The sequence below is a fragment of the Heterocephalus glaber genome, unplaced genomic scaffold, assembly GCF_053883595.1.
Source record: "Heterocephalus glaber isolate CG9 unplaced genomic scaffold, H.glaber_assembly_v1.0 deba00001140, whole genome shotgun sequence".
Lineage (NCBI taxonomy): Eukaryota > Metazoa > Chordata > Mammalia > Rodentia > Bathyergidae > Heterocephalus > Heterocephalus glaber.
Genome location: NW_028258200.1, coordinates 1,650,922 through 1,675,550, shown reverse-complemented (window position 1 = coordinate 1,675,550; position 24,629 = coordinate 1,650,922). Strand labels below are relative to the sequence as shown.

The window sequence follows — 24,629 nt, the reverse complement described above, 5'->3', positions numbered from 1 at the left end:
TCCCTTAAAATGTACAAATAAAACTGACATTAGAAGGTTGTGTGCTATTTTATCTAAAAGCTTTGAGTACTCTCCCTCAGCAGGGTTTTAGGGAAAGATGGTTTAACACCAGAGACAGGCATTCACCTAGCTAAATGAGTGGTGAACTTGGATCCTTCTAGATATACAGTATTCTTTCTGCTCCTGAGAATAAATAAACAACCACAGAAAAGAAGTGTGGGAGGCTGGTTGAGGTGAAAAGTCAGCTGTGGCCTAATGGTTTCCAGTTCTAGTCAGTAGGGTTGCTCTTCTTCATGAGGACCTGCATGAGGCTCAGTCAGCCAAGACAGATCTCATTCTGTTCAACAAAATCTCCTATGCGTGGAACCTTTCTAAGTAGAAGATGGCATATACTGTTTTCCAAGATTTGCAACGTGAAACATGAAACATGTTAATATGAAATACGTTGATGTTTAGTTACACAAATGGCTAACTTAATTGGAAAAGCCATTTCCTAAAATCTTGATTTCATGAAACTTAATATTTTTTCTTCTGTTATGGATTTTGTTTTTTAAAATATGGTTTAAAAATGACACCAGAAGAATTTTATCATTTAAAATGGCCAACTGGACAATTAAGCATCCTGCTGAAAACAATTTAAAAAGCTGAATAAAATATTTTCCAATATTCTTTTTTTAAAAATTAACTTTATTGGTACATTTTAGGTATACATTATGATCACATTCATCATTGGGAATTTTTACCTGTATGTGATGCATCTTAGTTCTTGTTTTTTTCTATTTCCCTTCCTTCTCTTCCACCCCTCCACCCCTCCCTATTTACAAATGGAAATACTATTTCCATTTTATCCTTTTCTCATATTTTTTCTTTCCCTTCTTTCCTTTCCCTCATCCCCCCTACCTCCCCTTCCTCTTTGAACCTTTGATTCCTATTCCACATCATCTATTATATATTTTGGTCCTCATTTACACTTTCAGTATCTCAAACCAGAGAGACAATTTGGTATTTACACAAGTGTGTGATGTATTTATTTCACTTAAGAGTATGGCCTTGATATGCATCCATTTAGCTATAAATGTCTCTAGTTTATCATTCTTTATGGCTGAGTAGTACTCCACTTTATAAACACACACACACACAAACACACACACACACATCTTTTTTATCCAATCACCAGTTGACAGGAATCTGGGTTGTTTCCAAGATTTAGCTATTACAAACTGTGCTGCTATAAACATACGTGGGCATTGACAAACCTTTAGCCAACCTTATCAAAAAAAGAAAAGAAAAGGCTCAAATCCATGCAATTAGGAATGAAAGTGGTGAAATTACAACAGGTTGAGCAGAAATCCAAAGGATCATCAACCTGTATTCCAATAAGATGGAAAACACAAAAGAAATGGACAGATTCCTAGATACATATGAATTAACAAAGCTGAACCAAGAAGATATAAAAATTCTAAACAACCCAATATCAATCAATGAAATTGAAAACATAATTAAAAAGTTACCAACATAGAAAAGCCCAGGTCCTGATGGCTTCACTGCTGAATTTTACAAAAAATTTAGAGAAGAGCTAATGCCACTAATGCTCAAACTCTTTAATGAAATTGAAAGGGAAGCAATTCTCCCAAATTCATTCCTAGGAGCAACCATTACCTTGATTCCAAAAGATGAGAAAGACCCAATCCAAAAAGAGAACTATAAACCAATCTCCCTAATGAACATAGATGCAAAAATCCTCAATAAGATAATCACAAACAGAATGCAGAAGATCATCAAGAAGATCATACACCCTGACCAAGTGGGATTTTCCAATATTCTTAAAGGACTAAAGCTATGTGACAATTTCAAGTTAAAAATCCAGGAGAAGGGCCAGGGATTTAGCTCAGTGGTTCCGCTACCCAAGCACAAGGTCCCGAGTTTGATCCTTGGTACAAAAAAAAAAAAAAAAAAAAATCCAGGATAAGGTGAAAGGTATATGGGCCTTCCAAGATGCTTTTGCTTTTTCTATGAGGAACATTTAAAAAAATGATTCATAGTCAACCATTCCCTTCTAGACTCTGGAAAGTTTCGCCCTTATGATGGGCATGAAACAGAGGTAAATCCCCAATCAATATTCTTACAATCTACATGCTGAATGCCCAGGGGAACAGGGAGGCCAAAGATTTGAACTTAGATCAAAATGGTTATAGAAATAGTAGCAGTTTTATTATCCACCAAAAAAAAAAAAGTATTTTCAAAAGAAGGCACCATTAAGTTTCTAATTCTTGTTAAAATTTTTTAAATATAATACAGAACAAGTTTCTATAAACTTTAAAAGGCTGACATCATACAAAACATCTTCTCTGACCACAATAAAATGCCAATAACAAGGCAATCTGGAATATTCACAAATACACTCTTAACCAATGAGTCAAAGCAATCACAAGGGAAATTAGAAAATACTTTAAAATAATACTTTAAAATAAAATAAATGAAAATGAAAAGAGTATAACAAAACTTAAGGAATACAGCAAAAGCATTGTTCAAAGGGAAATTCATAGCTGCCAACATGTACACTGAAGAGAAGATCTAAAATCAGTAACTTTATGTCTTAAGGAACTAGAAAAAGAGGAGCTAAGAAGTCCAAAGCAAGCAAGAAGAAGGAAATAATAAAGTTACAGTGGTAATGGGGCTAGGGATTTAGCTCAGTGCTACCATGCCTGCCTCACAAGTGCAAGGTCCTGAGTTTGATCCCTGGTACCCACCCACCCCCAAAAAATTACAGTGGTGAAAAGTAAAATAGAGAATACAAAAACAGAGAAAAGTCAATGATATTAAAAATTCTTTCTTTGAAAAGACCAACAAAACTGATAAACCTTTAGCTCAAATGACTAAAGGGAAAAGAAAACTACTAAAATTAGAAATAAAAGTGGGACTATTATTACTAACCTTAAAGAAATAAAAAAGATTATAATATTATGATCAATTATATGTCAACAAATCACCTAGATAAAATGAACAAATTCCTAGAGACATGCAAACTACCACAACTGACTTAAGAAAAAACAGAAAACCTGAACTGACCTATAACAAGAGATTGAAATAATTAAAAACCTTCTACCAAATAAAATCCCAGGACCACATGGCTTCACTGGTAAATCCTACCAAACATTCCAAGAAGAATCAAAGCCAGTGTTTCTCAAACTCTTTCAAAAAATGGGAGGGGGGATGTTATGGTTTAGATCTGTGTGGCACCCCAAAGCCTCATGTGCACTCAGGCAGGAGAGGTTACTGGATCATAGAATAAGCTGATTTGCTGGTAGAATCCTGGTGAGGTCTGCCTGGAAGAGGGTGTCAGTGAGGATGTGGCCTAGAAAGGGTTTCTCTCCCTCCCCAGCTCTTCCCTTCACTCTGCTGCCATGAGGTGAACCGTTTTCCTCGACCCAGCCCCTTCTACCATGAACTCCTACACTGGAGCTGGCCAACTGTGGACTAAAAAACTCGAGCCAAAATAAACCTCTTCTGCTTTAAGTTGCTGATATCCAGGATTTTTGTCCTACAGACAAGGAAAGAGACTAAGACAAGCATGTAATGATTTCATTGGTTGGGTCTATTAGGAAAACTGGAGAATTAGTAAACCAAAAGTGATTAGGACTTACAAAGTTATAATACTTGGAAAACAAAGTGAATAATTATTGACAAAAGAAAAGGGAAACGGTACAAATGCAATGAAAAGGGAAACTAGTATTAACCCATGTACTTAAAAACTTGATTTATAATAGAGGCAGTTCTAAAAAAAATAGTGGGAAAACTAGTTTCTTCAATGAATGGTGTTCACAAAATTAAGATTAGGAAGGGCAATAAAATTAAATCTCTGTCTCACATTAAAAAGAAACTAATTCCAGATGGACAATATATAAAAAGGGGAAAATTACAAAACCTCAAGAATATGGGGGAAAAAAAAACCCTTTGACTTTGAGGTGGGATGATATTTTATAAGAAGAGCAAAAACTATAAGCCATGAAAGACAAGGTTAATAAATTTGATGCACTAATTTATCAAAAGAAGCAAAAGAGATTAAAAACATAGCTGATGATTGGAAGTACTTTTCTGTACCTTTGAACAACCTAACACTAGTGTCCAAAACTTAGCATTCTTACAAATCAGTAGAAAAATGCACAGATTTGAATAGGCATATAACAAAACAAGAAATCCAAGACTGGCAAGGTGGCACATGCCTGTAATCCAGCACTTGGGAGGCTGAGGCAGGAGGATCACCACAAATTCAAAGCTAGCCTGGGCTATATAGTGAGTTCAAGGTTGGCCTGAACTACATAGTAAGACCCTGTCTTAAAAAAACAAAAGTAAAAGGCATAGGCCTACAGGTGGCCACACCCAGGGTGAGATCTGCAGCAAAGAGGTGAGCACAGAGGGCCACCTGAACGAACAAGCCTCCTCTCTCACAGGTAGGCAGGTGGGCAGGTCATGAGGGGGTACAGCTCGGGGACCTGTAGTAACAGACCACAGGCTGCGGACTGGGAAGGGTGAGAGAGGTAACTTGCGGTCATTTAAATTGTTAGGAGGCTTGGAGCTATTAGTTAATCTATCTTCCAAAACACTGTTTAATATAGCACTGAGTAAATGATGCAAGTTGTCAATGGATGAGTGATCAACTAATAGCTCTGCTAGCAATTGATTTTTCTTCAATAAAGTTGCATAAACCAAAAAAAAAAAAAGAAAAATTAATAATCATCAAACCAGCACTGGAAAAAAAGTCAAGGATATTTTAGACAAAGAATGAAGACATCAGTGCTAGTTAAGTAAAAGGAAAAATAAAGGAACCAGTAACAGAAAAACAATACAGAGACAGAAATCAGTCAATAGCTTTCAGTAATATGTCTTAATATGAATGGTCTCAATTCCCCAATCAAGGCACAGATACTAGCAGAATGGATCAAAACTCAAAACCCAATGGTATGCTGCATGCAAGAAACACACAATATTTAAAGAAGCTCACAGATTAAAAATCAAAGGATACAAAATTTTTTTCATTTAACAGAAGCCCAAAAGCAAACAACAGTAACTATCTTATTTTCAGACAAAGTGCACTTCAAACCAAAACTGATTTAGAAGAGAAAAAGAAGGTCACTGCATACTGATAAATGGAACAATTCAAGAGGAAAGGATAAGAATTATAAATATATACATACTGAATATTGGCACATTCAACTTCATAAAACAAATACTACTAGACATAAAACATCAAATAAACATAAACACAATCATGCTGGAGCCTCACTATCCCACTTTCACAAATAGATCAGACAAAAAAAAAATCAACAACAACAAAAAGCATTGAACCACATCTTTGAACAAATGGACTTAATAGATATCTATAGTGTTCAACCCCAAAACAACAGAATACATATTCTTTTCAGCAGCACACAGAACTTTCTCCAAAATAGACCACATATTAGGCCATAAAGCTTGCTTAAATACAAAAGAATTAAAATAATTCCAAGCATATTATCAGATCATAGTGCGATTAAATTAGAAATCAATGGAAAGAGAAACTACAGAAATTATATAAACACATGAAGATTAAACAATACACACTTGAATAATAAATGGTCATAGAAGAAATCAAAGAAGAAACCAAACACTTCCTAGAATCAAATAATACCAGCACAACATGCAGTCCTAAGATGGAAGTTTATATCTCTGAATGCCCACATCAGAAAAACAGGGTGATCCCAAAGAAATAACCTATGGATGCACCTCATGCCCATAGATTGTTTTTTTTTTTTTTTTTTTTTTTTTTTTTTTGGTACCAGGGATCAAACTCGGGACCTTGCACTCGTGAGGCAGGCACCGGACCACTGAGCTAAATCCCCAGCCCTCCTCACAGCCATAGTAAAGACAGACAATCTAAATCCTAAACTACTACAAGGAAAAAATTATAAAGATCAGAGCAGAAATTAATGAAATTGAGACAAAAAATACAAAGAATGAATGAATTGAAGTTGGTTCTTTAAAAGAATTAAAAAAATAGTCAAACCCTTAGCCAAATTTGCCAAAAGAAGGAAAGAAAAAAATGAAATGAAAAACGTAAAATCCCCAAGAGACATTCCCCAAATCCAGGGGATTACAAGCAACTACTTTAAAAACATGTACTCCAATAAAATGGAGAATTCAGAAGAAATGGATTTCTAGACACAAATGAATTATAAAAGTTAGACAAAGAAGATATAAAAATACTAAAGAGTCCAATAAATGGTAATAAAATTGAGGAAGTAACAAATACCTATGAATCAAGAAAAACTCAGGACCTTATGGATTCACTGCTGAATTTTACAAGAACTTCAGGAAAGATCTCATCCTGATACTCCTCAAACTATTCAAATAAAATGGAAAGGGAAGGCATACTGCCAAACTCATTCTTGGAAGCTAGGATTACCTTGGTACCAAAACCAGATGAGAACTTAACAAAAAAAGTAAACTACAGACTAATCTCTTTAATGAACATAGATTCAAAAATTCTCAACAAGATACTGGCAAACACAATGCAACTAATCATTAAAAAGATCATACATCATGATCATTGGCTTCATCCCCAGGATATAAGGATAGTTCAATATACATAAATCAATAAATGTAATATATCATATAAACAGAAGCAAGGACAAAAATCCCATGATTATCTCGAGACACAGAAAAAGCCTTTGACAAAGTCCAACATCTATTTTGATAATAATTATGAAGAAAATATGCATAGAAGGACCTTATCTCAATCTGATAAACGCCATTTATAACAAACCAAATGCTAAGATCATATTGAATGGGGAAAAGTGAAAGCTTTCCCCGTTAAAATCAAGAATAAGACAAAGTTGTCCACTCTTTTCACTCCTGTTCAATGTTAGAACACTGGACACATTCAGCCATTTGACCTTTGACAAAGGGGCTAAAAAATACACTGGAGGAAAGATAGCCTTTTAAACATATTCCTGCCGGCTTGAACCACCAATAGTACATGCATAACTGTCCCATTACATGGCATGTATCACTGATGGTACAAATGGATTTAATCACTTTTATCAGTCTTTTTACTAATGCAATTAATAAAAAGCTGACCAATGGAAGAGTCATGCATGTTCCAATAGTGGTTCAAGCTCCCATCAGTAAGACATATGAAATACGGCCCTGTCATGAGCTATTAATAAATGGTGCTGGCAATATTGGATATCCGTGTGCAGAAGATTAGACCCATATATCTCACTGTGTACTAAACTAAAACCAAAATGGAGCAAAGATCTAAATGTTAAAACAGAAACACAATCTGCTGGAAGATAAAAGAAAAAATGGGTAAAACTCTTGAAGACATAGGGATAGGCAAGGACTTTCTGACCAGAATCCCAGTTGTACAGGCCATAGTATCAAGAATCAACAAATGGGATCATATCAAATGAAAAAGTTTCTGCACAGCAAAAGAAACAGCCAACAGAGCAAAGAGACAACCTACAGAATGAGAAAAAAATTTTTGTCAGGTATTCCTGACAAATATCTAGAAGACTAATATCTAGAATATAATATCTAGAATATATAAAAGAAGACTAATATCTAGAATACATGAAAAACTAAAAAATTTAGACCCCCCCAAATAAAAGAGCCAATAAAAAAATTAGTAAGACACTTCTTAGAAGCATTTAGATAGAAGCACAAAAGACCCAAAATAGCCAAAGCAATCCTATACAAAAAGAGCAGGGCTAAAGCATCACAATCCTGAATTTCTAGTTATACCAGCAAGCTATAATATAAAAAACAGTATGTTCTAGCACAAGAACAGACATGTAGACCAATGAGATAAAATAGAGGACACAGAAACCCACACAACTACAGCTATTTGATTCTAGACAAAACAGCAAAAAATATATGTCAGAGAAAAGATAGCCTCTTTAATCAACAGTGCTAAGAAAATGATATCCACTTGTAGGATTGAACCTGGAACCCTATCTCTCACCCTGCACAAAAATATATTCAAGATGGACAAAACTTAGGTATAAGACCTGAAACTTTGAAAATGCTAAAAGAAAACAGGGAAAGACTCGAAGTCATAGGCACAAGTGAAGAATTTCTGAATAAAACTCAAATACCATAGGAAATATAGCAAGAATTAATAAATAAGGCTACAGCAAATTATAGTTTCATTATAACAAGGGAAACAAGTAACAGAGTGAAGAGAAAACCTACAGAATGGGAGAAAATCTTTGCTAACTACTCTTTCCACAGAGGATTAATATGTAGACTATATAAAGAATTTAAGAAACAACACCAAATAATCAAATAGCCAGTCAATTAAATGGGCAAATGAATTAATCAAGCACTTCTCAGTAGAAGTACAGATGGCCAGGAATTATATGAAAAACTGTCTAACATTTTAGCTGTTAGGAAAATACAAATCAGAACTACAGTACATTGAGATCCCATCTCTCCCCAGTCAGTATGGCTATCATCAAGAAGTGCTGGTAGGGATGCAGTTGGAAAAAAGGAATGCTTCTACACTGCTAGAGGGCATATAAATTAGTACAGCTACTATGGAAATCAGTATGGAGGTTCCTAAAAAAATTAATAATAGAGCTACCATATGATCCAGCTATACCATTCCTTTGTATATCCCCAAAGGAATCAAAAGTGCATATTATAAGGATACCTACCCATTACAGCACAATACCTGAGGTATGAAACCAGCCTGAGTGCCCATCAATAGATGAATGGATAAAGAAAGTGTGGTATATACACACAGTGGAATATTATTCAGCCACAAAGAAGAACAAAATTTTGTATTTGCAGAAAAATGGATAGATCTGGAGATCATCATATTGAGTGAAATAAGCCAGATTTATTTCACATTATCCTTAATATGTGAAATCTAAAGAGATGAAAAAAAGCAGAATGGAGATTAATATTAAATAAGAGGAAGGGAATAAGGGGGAGTAGGAGGAGTCAGAGGAGGTAATAAAGATGAACACAATCAAAATTTATTACATACATTGAAATCCCTCAAAAATATAAAATAGGCAAGGGGTAGGGCTAGGTAGGGGTGGAAAAGGGATGAAAATGATCAAGGTATGTTATGAGCATGTATGAATCTGCCAAAATAAAACTCATTATTTTGCATAACCAATATGCATGAATAAAAAAGGATGTTAAAAAAACCCTAATCCAAAGCACAGGGTCCCGAGTTCGATCCCGGGTACCAAAAAACCCCACCCCAATCCAAATGTCTATCACTAGTGGAATGGATAAATACCACTATGATAAATTTATACAACAGCTCAATATACAGCAATGGAAAAAATATACAATAACACAAATTCTCAAAAAGTTAAATTTTGATAAAACACTAAAATACAGAAAGTAAGATTCTATTTATAGGTTCAAGAGCAGACATATTTAAATTAACATATATTATTCAGAAATGGACAGTGAGGTGATAAAACTATAAACAAAAGGAAGTGACTTCCAAAACCTAAATTAATAGTTTATCCTAACATTAAGAGAAAGGGCCATGATTAACAAAAAAGGGGGAATTATATAGGTAGGAGGGCTTTTGTTTGCTGGCAGTGTTCTATTTCTCAAGTGGTAGTCACTGTGGTTGTTGTCCTTATTCATTATTTTACACAAATGTGTTTTATGTAAATATTACAAAAGGCAAGAGGTTTATAGTTTTCAAAATTGTCCACTGAGTCAACTTGCATAATAATAGAAAATATCACAAATTATGTGGAAAAATGTTCCTATAAAGTAGCACTGTCAATATTGATCCTTAAGTTTTTATAATGAATATATTTGTTTTTAAAAGAATACTTTTCATCAAAAGGCTGAGGCAGGAGGATTGCAAGTTCAAGTCCACCTGGACCATACAGCAAGGCACTCTTCCCCCATATATAATATATATTATATATAAGATACTATATGTTATATAAAATTATTGTATATATTATATGTTACATAAAATATTTTATATATTTTATATATATATATAGAGAGAGAGAGAGAGACTAGAATAAACTAGACTAGTCTAGACTAGACTACTTTTCACAAGGAAGCCACAATAAGTGATTCCAGATGAGAGGACTAAAATGATGTGTTTTTATTAAGGCAAGCTTCACCTTATCTGTATTTTTCAGTAGTTATTTACTAATTGAATTGTAATTTATTTTATTTATTTTTGTTTTTTCGGTACTGGGGATCGAACTCGGGACCTCCTGCTTGTGAGGCAGGCGGTGGAACCACTGAGCTAAATCCCGGGCCCTACTAATTGTATTTTAAAAACTAGAGTACAACTGACATATAATAAAATGCACAGATTTAGGTATACATTCAGTTTGGTGAATTTTGATAATTGTGCAAATTTGCATAACCATCATCTAAAACCAAATACTTCACTCACCCTAGAAAGTTCCTGACATTTTCTAATCAGTTGTCCTCTGTAAACACTTCTTTTCTTTTCATCATCTCTTTTTAAAATACACAATTTTTTCCTACACAAGTCTTTTAACTCAAGCTAGCTGAAGAAAATCTAGGAAACATTTTCATTTTAATTTGGGCTATATACTTTTCACTTCTAACAAGGTACAAATGTCATACAAGCTATATTCCATTCTGTATCAGCTAGGAGTAAACAACTGTTTAAGTTGAGAAGAGCAAGGGGATCAAAAGAAGATTCCTGGTACTGAATACTCTACAGCTCCTCACAGGTGAGGAAGCTGGTGAGTATCACAGGTGATACTCACAGCTGATCACACAGCTGATACACAGCTGATCACAGGTGAGTATCAGAGAAGCAAGAGCAACCAGAACCATAGGATGTGGAGGACAGGCAAGAGCCAGCAGACCTGGATGCAATTTTCTGAATATAATTAAGTCGAAAAACTCTCATGGTTTAGTGATTTATCTTCTCTCAACCTAGGCATGTGATAAATAGCCAGAAAAAAATTGGCAAAAAGGGAAAAAAGATGGGGTAGAGTTTTCTACTGTTATACATTTCAGAGATATGTGTTTGTAGAATTTTACGAGGTGAATTTTGAAAAACCTCAAAGCAAGGCAGAGTTTGCTACAGGTATTACAAAGTAAACTGTGGTTTGACTTTTCTCAGCTCAGTTCAAACTGTGGATGCTGCTAGCTATGTAGTTTGCTTATTCAGGTTCAAGTGATTTGCAGCTGAGTCCCTATGTAAATCTGGCAGAGTTCTCTAAAGTCAAGAAAGGCAACTGGACAAACTCCATGTTCAATCCATTTGCTTAAATTGTTTACTTACAGTAACAGCACACAAATGTTTTGTGTGACGGATAAACTGCAGGCAGCTTCTCAATGCTGTTATTATCTAAACTTAAATGTGATGCTCATCATCACAGAGTGATGAGAAAAGTCACTGCAGATACAAATCAAGCACATATGTTCCAAGTTCAATGCAATGGTAAGAATGAGGAAAATGTCTTTCTGTATATAAGAATGTTATAAAAATTCATATATAAAATAATTAAACATTTCAGCAACAAGAGCCTCTTGCATGGAGTATTTTATCTTGAATTTTTAAAAGTAATTTTATGCAGAATTATGAACATGCAGAAAAATCAGAAATATCAGAAAAAATATATGTACAATGTAAAGAATAATTACAATTGGAATATTGTATAACTACTACCTGGCCATGAAAAAGAAGACTTAAAAACACTCAAGAAGCTACCTGGGTAAAAGTGGTCCTAGCATTTGGGAGAATTAGGCAGGATGATCATGTGAGCCCAGGACTTTCAGCCTGGGAAACAAAGCAACAGGTAAGAGACATCATCTCTAAAAGAATAAAATAAATAAAGCAAGGTATTTATGTTATATTTCCTCACCACATCCTTCACTCTCTTCTCTGAGTAACCTATACCCTTTTTTGAGAAAAAATTTTCAATTATTTTCTTTGAAGTTTTATCATATATATATATGATATATATATATGATATATATATATAGACTTGGGTACTTTTGTCTTTTCTTGAATTATATTGTCACTGGACTTATGTAAAACACACACACTTTTTAGTGACTTATATCTCTCACTAAATACTGGTTATAAAATACCTCCATGTCATTACCCATAGCTATACTTCATTTCTTTTTATGGCTGAATAACACTGCATTGCATGAACATTCCCTAATATGTCTATTCACTCAATGGTCTTTGGCCTGTTTTCTATACTCAGTGATTATGAATGACTGAGTGGAGCTTGGAGGAGGAATCTCCATGTGCACATGCACACTGGTATCATTAGGCTGTATACCTAGAAGTGACAAGTGACAAGAAGGGCTGCAGCTACAGATGATCACAGTGAACATTTCCCCAAGGGACAGTACTGACTTGCATTATCACAGCATATAACCACTGCTAATACTTGTGGTTGCTGATACTTGGTATTTTTGTCATTTTGATATGTGAATCATATCATCACACTGAGTTTTTAATTTGGATTTGCCTGTTATTAAAGAGGTTGAGTATCTTCACATTCATTTACTTATTTGAATTTCTTCTTTTGTAATGCGTATCTTCTTGACCATTTTCCTACTGGGTTGTTGTGGTTTTTTTCTGATTTTAGGAATCTCTTACATACTCTAAATGCCACTCTTGTTGATTATACAGATAAAAATCTCCCATTCTGTTGTTTATCTTTTCAATTTTCTTCCTGGTATCTTCTGGAACCAAAAGTTTCTATTCTTAATGCAGCCAAACTTATCAACATTTCCCTTCATTGTTAATATTTTTGGTGACTTTTTCTTCTCTGAACAAAACTCCAAGGTCAAGTACATATTAATCTATATTATCCCCTGAAAGTTTTATATTTTACATTTGAATTAATTTTGTTTATGTTGTGAGGTAGATATGAAGTTCCATTTTTTAAAAGCAAGGTACTTCAATCATTATAGTATCATTCATTAAACAGAGCACACTTTCCAGTGCTCTGTGGTGCCTTGTTTTTCTATAGTTACATAGGGCCTCATGCTGTGAAGCAAGCACACACAGGTGAACAGGACTGTTCATGCATGCAGTTATGTTCCACTCTTCCTTTCCTCCATCTATTCTTGAATAGCACACCATCTTAATTACCGTAGCTTTTTAGAAAGTATTTTTATTTTTAAGCAATTGTATATATCTAAGGGGCCCAGTGTGACTTTAAAGGCAGTGCAAAATGTGTAATATCCAATCAGGGTAACTAGCATACTGTCCCCTCTGACATATATCACTTCTTTGTGTTGAGAACATTCAAAATCTTCTCTGTTAGCTAAGTGAACTATTCAGTTTGCCGCTGCCAATCACAGTTATCCTACTGTGCTACAGAACATCAGAAATTATGCCTCTTATCCTGCTGTGCCCATGTGCCCAGTCATCACCCTTTCTCTACCTCTGTAACAAGTGGTGATGCCTGGCAGGGAAATCTTCCCATATTGTGTTTTCCCGGCAGTGTTGTGGCTACTACTAATTCTTTGAAATTTCATATTTTCGTTTTAGAATCTGTACTTCAACTTCCATACAAAAGTGTTCAAATTTTGAGTGGGGTTTCACTAAATCTGCAAATCAGTTAGGAGAGAACTGAGAAATTGCCATATAGCAAGTTTTCCAAACCATAAACATGATGGATTTACTCCTATTTACTATTTTGATTAAGAACATAATTAACTTTTGTACATTGTCCTTGTGCCTAGTAACCTTGTTAAAGTTGTTGGTTTTAATGATATATCTGTAAATGATTTTGAATCTTCTATGTACAATTCATGTCACTTGCAAATGAAGCCTATTTCGTTTTCCCTAAAACCTCACAGCTTTTTTTTTCACTAGTTAGAATCTCAATTCTGAGCAGAAATATTGTTACCAGGCATTTTCTTTTGTTCCCAATTTCAAAGGAAAGCTTTCAACATTCACCATGAATTTTATATTTTTGTTTCAATTTTAAAGAATTTAATTATATATTTATATTCAATTTCAATTTTATATATTCAGATTCAATTTGTTAAAGAGATACACCATTATATTCCTGGTTTCCTATAAATCTTCCCATGACTTGATGAACTCACCAAATGCATTTATGCATCTTTTGAGATGTTCATGTTTGTCTTTTCTTTTGTCAATATGATAACCTATGTTTGTTTTTCCAATGATAAACCAAACTTGAATATCTTGAATACATCTAGCTTTGTTGTGATAAATTATGCTATTACATGATTCTGTCTGCTAAAATTCTGTTTAGGAATTCTGATCTAAGTTCATGAGTGAGATTGGCTTGGTAATTTAATTTTATGTAGTTTATTATATTCAATAGGCTTCATTGTGCTTCTTTAATCTGTGGATTGACTTATAAATTTTACAAAATTCTTAATGCAAGCACTTCTTCCTCTTCTTTCCTCTGGGAAAGAATTACAAATAAATTAGACACTTTCACTATATACACTTACACTCTTTTCTGTATGTCCTTCTCTTTTTTTCCACTTAACATTTTTTTTTGTATTTTCCCCTCATATTCTAACACACTTTTCTGTATTTTCCCTATCTTGTTTTTGTCCAAGCTCAAATGATTATTTAGCTGATTTGTTCTATTACTTCATCTACTTTTGATCACTAAAATGTTTAATTCTTGTATGCCCATTTTCTCTCAAATGTGCTACATATCTTTAAAAAGTAATTAATTCTTTATGGTAAGCATAGTTCTGGAGCCTCTGCAGGTCTTTTTCCACTGAGTTCTATTTGTGTTGTCTTGTTCCGTTATAAGCTTAATTACCTTACTGTCCCAAATACTGTTATTGAAAATTATTCAGCTGAAAAAACTTGAGACTCAGGTTGCCATTACCTTTTTCCAGAGTAAAATTGCTTCTGTCAGGCACCCAGGGGGCTAACAACTCAAAATAGTTTAAATCTTTTTGCAGTGACTGAGATTTTTCCAGCTGAATACGAGTGTACTTTCTATCTTCTTCCCTTGAGAATCCTTTAAGATCCTTAGGCAGTGACAGTGAACCTTTTAGAGCTTTCAATGACAACAAACAGCCTGTGGTAGCATGCGTATCATAGGTTTCGCCACCACTCCCCTAAGCCAACAGAAAGTTTCCCCATAGCCTCTACCACTGGGAGTCTTCTACTCTACTCCATTTTTTTTTTCTTTTTTTACCTACTGGTTCTGCAACAACGCAAAAAGTACTGTTCTACCATTCTACCTCTAATTCACCACTTTGGTTCACCAATTGTACCCAACCAAAAATGCCAAGTTTGTGGATCATGGCCCAGAAGTTACTGCCTTGTTAGCAATTCAGTTCCAGTTTATATTTTGTCTGACTTTATTAACAGTCATCAGTGAGAGGGCAACTCTGAATCACCTACTCTGTCACAACTGCTAAGTCCACTCCTATAGATATATATGTTCAAGCTTGCCTTTTACTTCCTTAAAAGATAGGAAGTATAGGGGGGTTTTTTGGTGTGTGGGTGGATGTGTGGGGTATGTGTAATACTGGGGATTAAACTCAGGGCCTACATACTGAGTTACATTCCCATATTGTTTTTATTTTGAGACAGGATCTCACTAAGTTGCTAAGTTGTCTGGGCTGGGCTTGAACTTTTGATCCTCCTGCCTCGGCCTCCTTAGCTGGAAGGATAGTTTTATAATTTGTGACTAGTAATCACAAAGCCTGTGGTTCTAGTTTCTGTTTATTCTTACTTATTGTGACTATTTTATCTATCTCTCTTGTTGTCCTAAAATTATTTAACAGAAATTATCTGAGGTCTAGAAAGGGAGACTCGTACTTCCTTCTACCAGGTTCCAAGCAACACAACTAATCAATCTGGTATTACTTTCATCTCAATTTACCATTTGAAATAATGGAGGTGATGTGATTTTGGGCTGCAAATCAATTTCAGGGGTGAATTATGTTATAATTTCTACACTGTGTCAAGTCCCTGAGAGTAGACAAGAATGTTTATGATTATGTGAGGGAGTAGGCCATTGTGGTATTATCTTTATGCAGGGAAAATGAATTAGACCTCAGACCTCAGCAGCCCTTGGGCTTTTACTTTTGTCCCTTTGCCCCATGAGGCCTGCAAAACATAAGCCACATTTGTCAATGGGGCAAATGCTCTTGGGGCATTCAGTTAGAAGCACAACTTTCTAAATCCTTGCTTTTCTGTGGTATAGTAATTCTTTAATTTCTTCTTGTTGAAGCCTTTAAGAAACTCTTTCCCTCCTGCAACATTTTCAGATGTTCTGTTGAGAGAGTTGATGCAACTCTACTAGAATCAACATAGTCTCTCTAAACAGAAGTGGCTAAAGACTTTTAAAAGTGTAACACATGCAACAAAGCTTACAACCTTTTTTTTTTTTTTTTTGGTACCAGGGATCAAACTCAGGACCTTGCATTTTCGAGGCAGGTGGCAGAACCACTGAGCTAAATCCCCGGCCCAAAGCTTACAAGCTTTTTATTTCTGAACAAAGAGAATGTGAAAAGCCAGAAGTGACCTGAGACAAAGTAAGTACTGCTGCTTTTCCTCATCCCTTCCACCAGAAGAGGGTTTTGTGCACCACAAGTTTAAACCATTAGCTCCAACTCAGTTCTCAGGTTAACTATGTCAAATGAACAGTAGAAATCAGTTTTTGAGCTCCACATTAAGATGAGAAAGACCTCAAGATTCATCTCTCACCATTCCTCATAAGTGCTGGTTAAGATCCAACCATCCTGCCCTTTCCATGACTAGGCTGTCTTCAAATCCCTCACTGGTCACTTGGCTTAGGCTTTAGTGATTTTGTTATTCCAGGCAGTTTTCCAAACAAAAAGGAATGGCTACTTACAATTCCTACACTGCAATCAAAATGAACTGAATTACACTGACATGTCAATATAACTTGACAGAAGTCTTCATAAAGTGAGTGTGTTTTGGCCAGGTAAAAAGGATCTTACTGTGGGAAGGTTTAAGTTCTTAGGTAGTCTTGCAGTATATACTTTGAAGACAGCTTTACTGGGAGGTTCCTAACACAGACCATTTAGACCAGAAGCCAGACTACATTTTCCCCCTGAAATTATAGTGGAATCAGTGGTATTCCAGTAAATCGCCCCCTTGTGAATGAAAAATAACCTTACATAGATTTTCATACTGAATTCCTTTCTTATATAGATTTTACTTTTTCTTTAAAATTTCTGTGACTAATTCAATCTAAAACAATATTCTTGAGATTATACACACATCATGGTATTTTAAAGCAACCACCTTCCCCCCCGCCCCCATTAAGTTTATTGGTACATTTTAGGTATAAAATACATTTACATACATCATTGGGATCTTGTACCATTACATGAGTATCTTGGTTCTTATTTTTTTTTCCCCTTCCCCTGCCCTCCCTTCACCCCCTCCACCCTTCCCTATTTGCAAAGATTTTATTTTCATTTTTTTCCTTTTCTCATATTTTTTCTTTTCTTTTTTCCTTTCCCCACCCCTCCCACTTCCCCTGCTCCTTTAGACCTATTGCTTCCTATTACACAATATCAATTATACATTTTAAAAATTTAAATATCAAGACCTAGGAGACATTACCACAGATTTTACACAATTTAAAAGGATATAGAAAGCATATTTCAAAAATCTGTTTTGAAATAAATTGGACAACTTCTAAGAAGTACCTTGGAGGACAAATTAATGAAACTAACTCTAGAGGAAATATAAAGTTTGAATAGCACCTATTAAAAAAAGTATATTCCTAGCTTCAAAACCTACCTATATTACAACAACAGGCTCGTATACATTTTAACTGATAAATTATATCAAACATTTAAAGCAGAAAAAAAAAGGAACATTTCTCCCCTCATTTTAGGAAATCAACATTGTGCTAATCCCAAAACTGGATAAAGATAATAGACGAAAATAGTATGGACATACATAGAAATTTGTTTAACAAAACAATTAGAAGTCAGATCTGGCAGTATGTAGAAAGTGGTTTTATTATAGGGAACGGCAGTGTTGGTTCAGCATTGGAAGATCCACCTCAAAAGTCATCATTTTGACAGAGGAAAGGAAAAAGCCATATGATCCTATCACTAGTTGGAGAAAAAGTATTGGACTAAATTCCACAGCTGTTCATGGTAAAAGAAAGCTATCAGGAGACTAGAAGTAGAACAGAACCTTCTCAACAGATTAAAGACATGTACTCCATACTTCCAGCAAGAACACCTTATATGAATGGAGAAGATATAATGCTTTCTCCTTAAGGTGGGGAACAAGGACAGATGTGCTTACTCTTCATCTGCCCATTAAACTTTGAAACATAGGCCCAAACCAAAATAGTCAGGCAATAAAATGACACAATTAGGATAGGATTGGCAAGGTAGAAGTAAAATCTTTGTATGTAGATGAAATGATCATCTACAGAGAAAATACTAAGAAATCTCTAGGAGCCCCTAGAACTTGTATTTCAATTTAGTAGGATTAGAAAACACAAGGTATATATAAAAATTCAGGTCTATGCATACTTGCTATAAATGAAGATTTGGCTATTGAACTTTAAAAGTTATGCAGGAGTACAAAGGACCTAGAAAAGTAAAAAGAAAAAGAAAAAAAATACAGTGTTGGAAGACGTTTAGTACCTAATTTTAAGACTTCTTCTAAAGCTACAGTAATCAAGGCAGTGTTGGTGTAAGGAAAGACATATAGATCATTGGAATAAAACTCAGAACCTAGAAACAGAACTACACATATATGGTGCACTGAGTTTTGAAAGATTATTTAACATTAACATTTTATAGAATATAAACTCAATTCAAGAGCCGAGGAAGAGACAGTGTTTTCAGCAAACGGTACTAGAATACCTGGTATCTGTATATAAAAAATTAACCTCAACCTTTTATTTCCATACACAAAAATAACTTGAATCTATGAACCTAAATATGAAAGCCTAAAACTATAAAACTTTAAGAAGAAATTATAAGGGAAAATGTTTATGAATTTAGGGTAGGCAAGAACTACCTAGGATATAAAAAACATGATGTATAAAAGAAAAAAAATGATAAATGAGATTCCATCAAAATTTAGAACTTTAAATGACAACATTAAAATGAAAAGTAGTCCTTAAACAGACCATATTTACAATGCATATAACCTAGGACCAGAATATATAAAGAATTCTTAGAGCTCATTAATAGACAACCCAATTAAAAAGTAGACACAAGAAGATGATAAATAGCCAATACAGCACAAGAAAAGGTGTGCAACTCTAGAATCAGAAAAATACTAATCAGTATAATAACAAGACTGAATTATACACTCATTAGGGAGATGAAGTTAAAAGTCTTAAAAGCCTTGTCATGACTTCTTCTTTTTGTTGGATTCTCCCGGTTCTCCCCCTTTGCGTTTAATTTGTCATGCCTAATGGATTCATTCTGCTTGGGTTTCCTGGGGTTGTGATCCTCATTGCCCTTTCCAAGCATATTGTCTAAAATGTTTTGGAGTGCTGGTTTGGTATTCATGAAGTTCCTAAGGTGCTCTTTGTCATGAAAGTATCTTATTTCTCCATCAATTTTGAAAGATAATTTTTCAGGCTACATCAATCTGGGTTGGAGGCTGTTTTCCTTTAGGGCTTGAAATATGTCACTCCAAGCTCTTCTTGCCTTGAGGGTTTGCATTGAGAAGTCTTCTGTGATTCTGATGGGCTTTCCTTTGTATGTGATTTGTTTCTTTTCTCTCACTGCTTGTAGAGCTTTGTTCTTCTTTTTTTTTTTTTGGTACCAGGGATCGAACTCGGGTCCTTGCGCTTGTGCAGCAGGCAGCGAAACCACTGAGCTAAATCCCTGGCCCTAGAACTTTGTTCTTCTGTTGGGTTTCTGGAATCCTAACTATTATATGCCTATGTGTAGATTTGTTTTGATCAAGGCTAGTTGGAGTCCTATATGCCTCACTTATCTGTATGTCAAGTTCTTTTCCCCTGCTTGGGAAGTTTTCTGCTATCACTTCTGTGAACAGGTTTTTTTATGTCATCTGCACTCTTTCCTCTTTCTTCACTGACTCCAATCAGTCTTATGTTATTCTTCTTTGCATCGTCTAGGAGCTGCTGGATTGATTTCTCGTGGTCCCTTACAATTTTAAAGCAATTTTTCTTCTCCTGGTCACTAATTGCAATCTTATCTTCTATATCTGAAATTCTGTCCTCACATTGGTTCATTCTGCTGCGCAGACTTTCGATGGAGTTTTTAATCTCCTGGAAATCTGTTTGCATCTTTTTCATGGATTGCATTTGTTTCCTATGTTGGGATTCCATCATGTTCCTCAGATCCTTTATTTTTTTTATCTGTGTCCTCTCTAGATTTATTAATCATGTCTTGCACTATGAGCACAATCTTTGCTGTTATCTGAGAAATTATTTCTGATTTCATTTTTCCCAGATCCTCTTTTGTTGCCAGTTCAGGGAGTCCATGTGGTTGAGTATCAGATTGTTTCATTTCGTTTCTGTTTGGGGTTGCTGTAGGTGAACTGGAAGTCTGTTTTTTAGGCTTGTTTACATGTCTTCTCATTTCCACGGGGTGGAGGGGGTGCTTCTGGCACCCACGCGGCTCACCTTCTCTGCCCTAGGAGCCTGGAATGGCGGCGAGGGAGCCTCCTCCTGGGCGCTGGGACTAGCTCACCTTCTCTGCCCTAGGATCGTGGAAAGGCGGCGGGGGAGCCTCCTTCTGGGTGCTGGGACTGGCTCACCTTCTCTGCCCTAGGAGTGTGGAATGGCAGCGGGGGAGCCTCCTCCTGGGTGATGGGACCGGCTCACCTTCTCTGCTCTAGGAGCATGGAATGGCAGCAGGGGAATCTCCTCCCAGGTGCTGGGACTGGCTCACTTTCTCTGTCCTAGGAGCGTGGAATGGCCAACCAGCTTTTAATTCAAAGACTAAGTATCTTTTATACTTTGCAAAAATGATCAATATACCAATTTAGAAAAAAGGTCAGAGATTCTTTCCTGGCACATCAAACTTCTCAATATTCCATCCAGCATGTACCTGCCCAACAATATATTTTAAGAATTCTGGGACACCCTGAGAGAGATATGCTTTATACAGGAGAACAGACTCAACAGGGATCTGCCATAATGCTCCTTCCTGTCCCTGCAGAGGACTGTAGTATCAGACACCAACAGTAGCTGGGCACTGTGCTAGAGCTTGCCATTCCTAGGCTCAAGCCCCAGCCATTCCACCTTGAGGTGCATACTCCAGCTAGGCAGCCATGTTGACAGCGTGGGCCTGGACCAGCAGTGGTGGCATCACTGAGTGTCAGAGATGCATCAGATCCTCTGGACCAACACAGAGCCTACTTAGCCAGAATCCCAAGACAGGCCCACTAACTTGTGTCTAACAAGTTCCTTTGGTGATTCTGATGTCAGACTGTAGTATTAACACAAAGAAGTGCTTACAATACAACAGAGAAAATGAATGGAAAAAAAACCCTATATTTTTTAAAGGTTAAAGCATAGAACTATAATTTTGACTGAAAAAAATCACAGAAGTCATAAAGGTCAAAAATGAGCAAAACTAAAGAGTATATTATTTTGAATACAATTATATGATAAAGCAATAAAACCATTGTTTTAAAATAAGAAAATGATACACTTTTAATTTTGTATAGAGTTTACCTGAGAGAAGGGGGCAGATAGGCGAAGAAAAGTCACACAGGAACTAGCACTGTATTGGCAACAGCTTAACTTAAAAATTAGGCAGGGAGTTCAAGGCTGTTCACTGTATTTGTGCTATTTTTATTATTATATACCTTTGCATATGTCAAATACTGCATAATTTTAAACAAATATAGCTAATAAACAAAAGATGGCCAGTACTTTAAATAGAAGAGAAAATACCTAAATATTGTAAATTATTTAAGTTTTGATATGTTTTGATTTAATTACAAAGAAATTTGAAAGATATTACAAAAATATTTCTGACAAAATTAGCCAGATAATGTAAAAAATTTATAATAAAAGGGTTATAAGAAAATACAGTAAAATGTTAACAGTTGATATTACAGGTAGTTTTATCTCTTTTTTATATATTTAATATTTTCTATTGTGAACAATAAATATCTTTAAAATTATTAAGGATTTTAAACTGTTGTTGACACATTTAATGACTAAGTAAAGAAAATTGTTAAATTTTCTTTCAGAAATAGGGAGGAAATTGGTGTTTTATGGAAATCCAGTTGAAACTTATGAGCTGAATAACTCAAAGTTTTATATTTTCTGCCATAAAATTATATATCTTTATAACTGTGATTCTTGATTAAATAATTTCACTTGTGTGAGTGAAAACATGACAACTGAGAAAACCATGACTTAAAGAGGACTTCAATTAAAACCAGAAATAATTTTGATTAAAAAACTGAAAAGAATATAAATAGAAAACAACCATCAGTTGTTGACCAGCTTTTGAAGACACAGACGGAGAGTGTATATGGAAAGTCTACCTTTTGTCCAGTGAGAAAGGAGCTCATTTTTTTTTTTTGGTACCAGGGATTGAACTCGGGTCCTTGTGCTTGCGAGGCAGGCAGCAGAACCACTGAGCTAAATCCCCCGTGTGAGAAAGGAGCACATTAATGTGTGTTATGCATATTCCACAACTCCCCATGATGAATGTAATCGCTATGTACTGCAAACATATGGTAATAAAAATATTAAAAAGAGAGAGAAAGAACCACCAAAATTTAAGTCCAAAGGCCAGAGGCTATTACATACCTCTTTTTCCAATATTCTAGCAATCTCACCCAGGGTCCGGTCCAAAGCTGAAACCTTGTTGTTTAACCATGAGCCACTGTCTTGTACTTGCAGTTGTTTCAGAAGATCTTTGGCTAATCGCTGAAGCCTTGAATACAAAATGAAAGGAGAGACTGTCATTAATGAATCAGACCATATATACTTCATTTTTAGACTACATAGACTTCTTTTTCCTAAACATTTGAAACACAAGGTATTTTCAATATTGTATCTGAAACTGCTGCATGGAGCACCTGGTGGGAGGAACAGCAGACAATGTACAGGTGACTTACTTTTTATTCAAGACCACCAGTCTACTCTTCATGGCACAACACAAAACTAGAAGACAGTGTTATCCACTAACAGGACTAGTTCAACCACTGATGCTATCTGTTTCTGTACGAGCCTTAAATTAGAAAATAATTGGGGATGGGGAGAAAGGGAGAGGATGATGACAGAACACAGGTGAAAAAGGACCCACCCTCACATTGTTGGTGGGAATGTAAACTAGTACAACCATTTTGGAAATCAGTATGGAGACTTCTCAGAGAACTAAACTAGAAACTCCATATGACCCAGCTATTCCCCTTCTAGGTGTCTCCCCCGCAAAGAGTTTAAGATACTATATTACAGTGAAACATGCATACCAATGTTCATAGCAACACAATTAATAACTAAATTCTCGAAGTAGCCTGTATACCCATCACCAATGATTGGATAAAGAAAAATATGGTATCTATACATAATAGAATACTACTGGGACATAAAGAAAGACCAATTTGAGACGTGTAGGAAAATGGATACACCTGACAAATAAACTGTTGAGTGAAATAAACCAGACACGCAAGCTTGAATACCATATAGTATCTCTCATTTGAATAAGGGAAAGTACAAGCAAAGAGAATAATAAAGGATGGCTAAGGGGTCAGGAGATAGTGCTCTTGCAAATGGGAAGGGGTCCAAAAGATCAAGGATGAAGGGTGAAGGGGAGAGGAAAGGGAAATAAGTAGGATAAAAATAAAGTCATGTACAGGATCTTAATAATCTCAATAGATGTAAGCATTATATACAATAAACATAAGCTAAGATTAATATCAAGCATGAAAATGGAAAAGGGGGAATTAAATGAGGAAGGGGGGAGGGGGAAGGGAAGGGGATTAAAAATAAACAAGTTGTATCATGCACATGTGCCCACTACCCAAGACAATTGTAAACTGCATGTACTGCAAACACATACTAATAAAAAAATCAATTAATAAAAGAATCTGAGCAGGTTTTTATATTTTATTTAAGTCATCAAAATAGGCTTAGATATTAGGACTATAAACTCTCAGAAAGTTGAACTCCCTTGTTCCAAGGTATAGCCAATTTGCTGTCATTTACTTAGATAAAAGAGCACTTTTGCTTTTCACTGAGAAATACTACTTGTTACCTAGATTGTAAGATTCCTTAGTAAGGTGACTCTGGTAATACTTCTCTGTATTCTTTACTTTGATTTCTTCACCTCATTAATTTTCTCCATTTCTACTTAATTGCTGAAGCATCCACTGAGTCATCAGATGGTCCCCAAATACTCACCAGAGTTCTCCACTTCCCTCTATTGTCTCATTTCAATTGTTAAATGTGGAAGATTCCACCGAATTTCATTGTAATCGCTTTCTTGTAAATAACCTACATTCTCTCTGTCCTTCCACTTGTTACTCCTATTAGACAAATCCCAGCAGCAGTAGTAATGTTTATTTAGTTCTTACTACTGCCAGACATCACCTTCACTCTGTTGCATAAGCTGATTTATTTAGCTAAATGAATAAAAGACATCTTCAAACCTTTTCATCTCTGCACCTCAGAAAGTTGTTCATG

At 35.3% G+C, this 24,629-nt stretch overlaps 1 protein-coding gene across 9 annotated transcripts in view; it reads right to left on the bottom strand.

Moving 5' to 3' along the window:
- Positions 1-24,629, bottom strand: part of Scaper (S-phase cyclin A associated protein in the ER) — a 375,238-nt gene that overhangs the window by 178,797 nt on the left and 171,812 nt on the right. For all 9 annotated transcript variants that reach the window (XM_004872072.3, XM_087210281.1, XM_087210282.1 and 6 more), the window contains one exon: positions 22,752-22,878. In XM_004872072.3, coding sequence (XP_004872129.1) covers positions 22,752-22,878 — 127 coding nt within the window. The remainder of the gene's footprint in view (positions 1-22,751; positions 22,879-24,629) is intronic.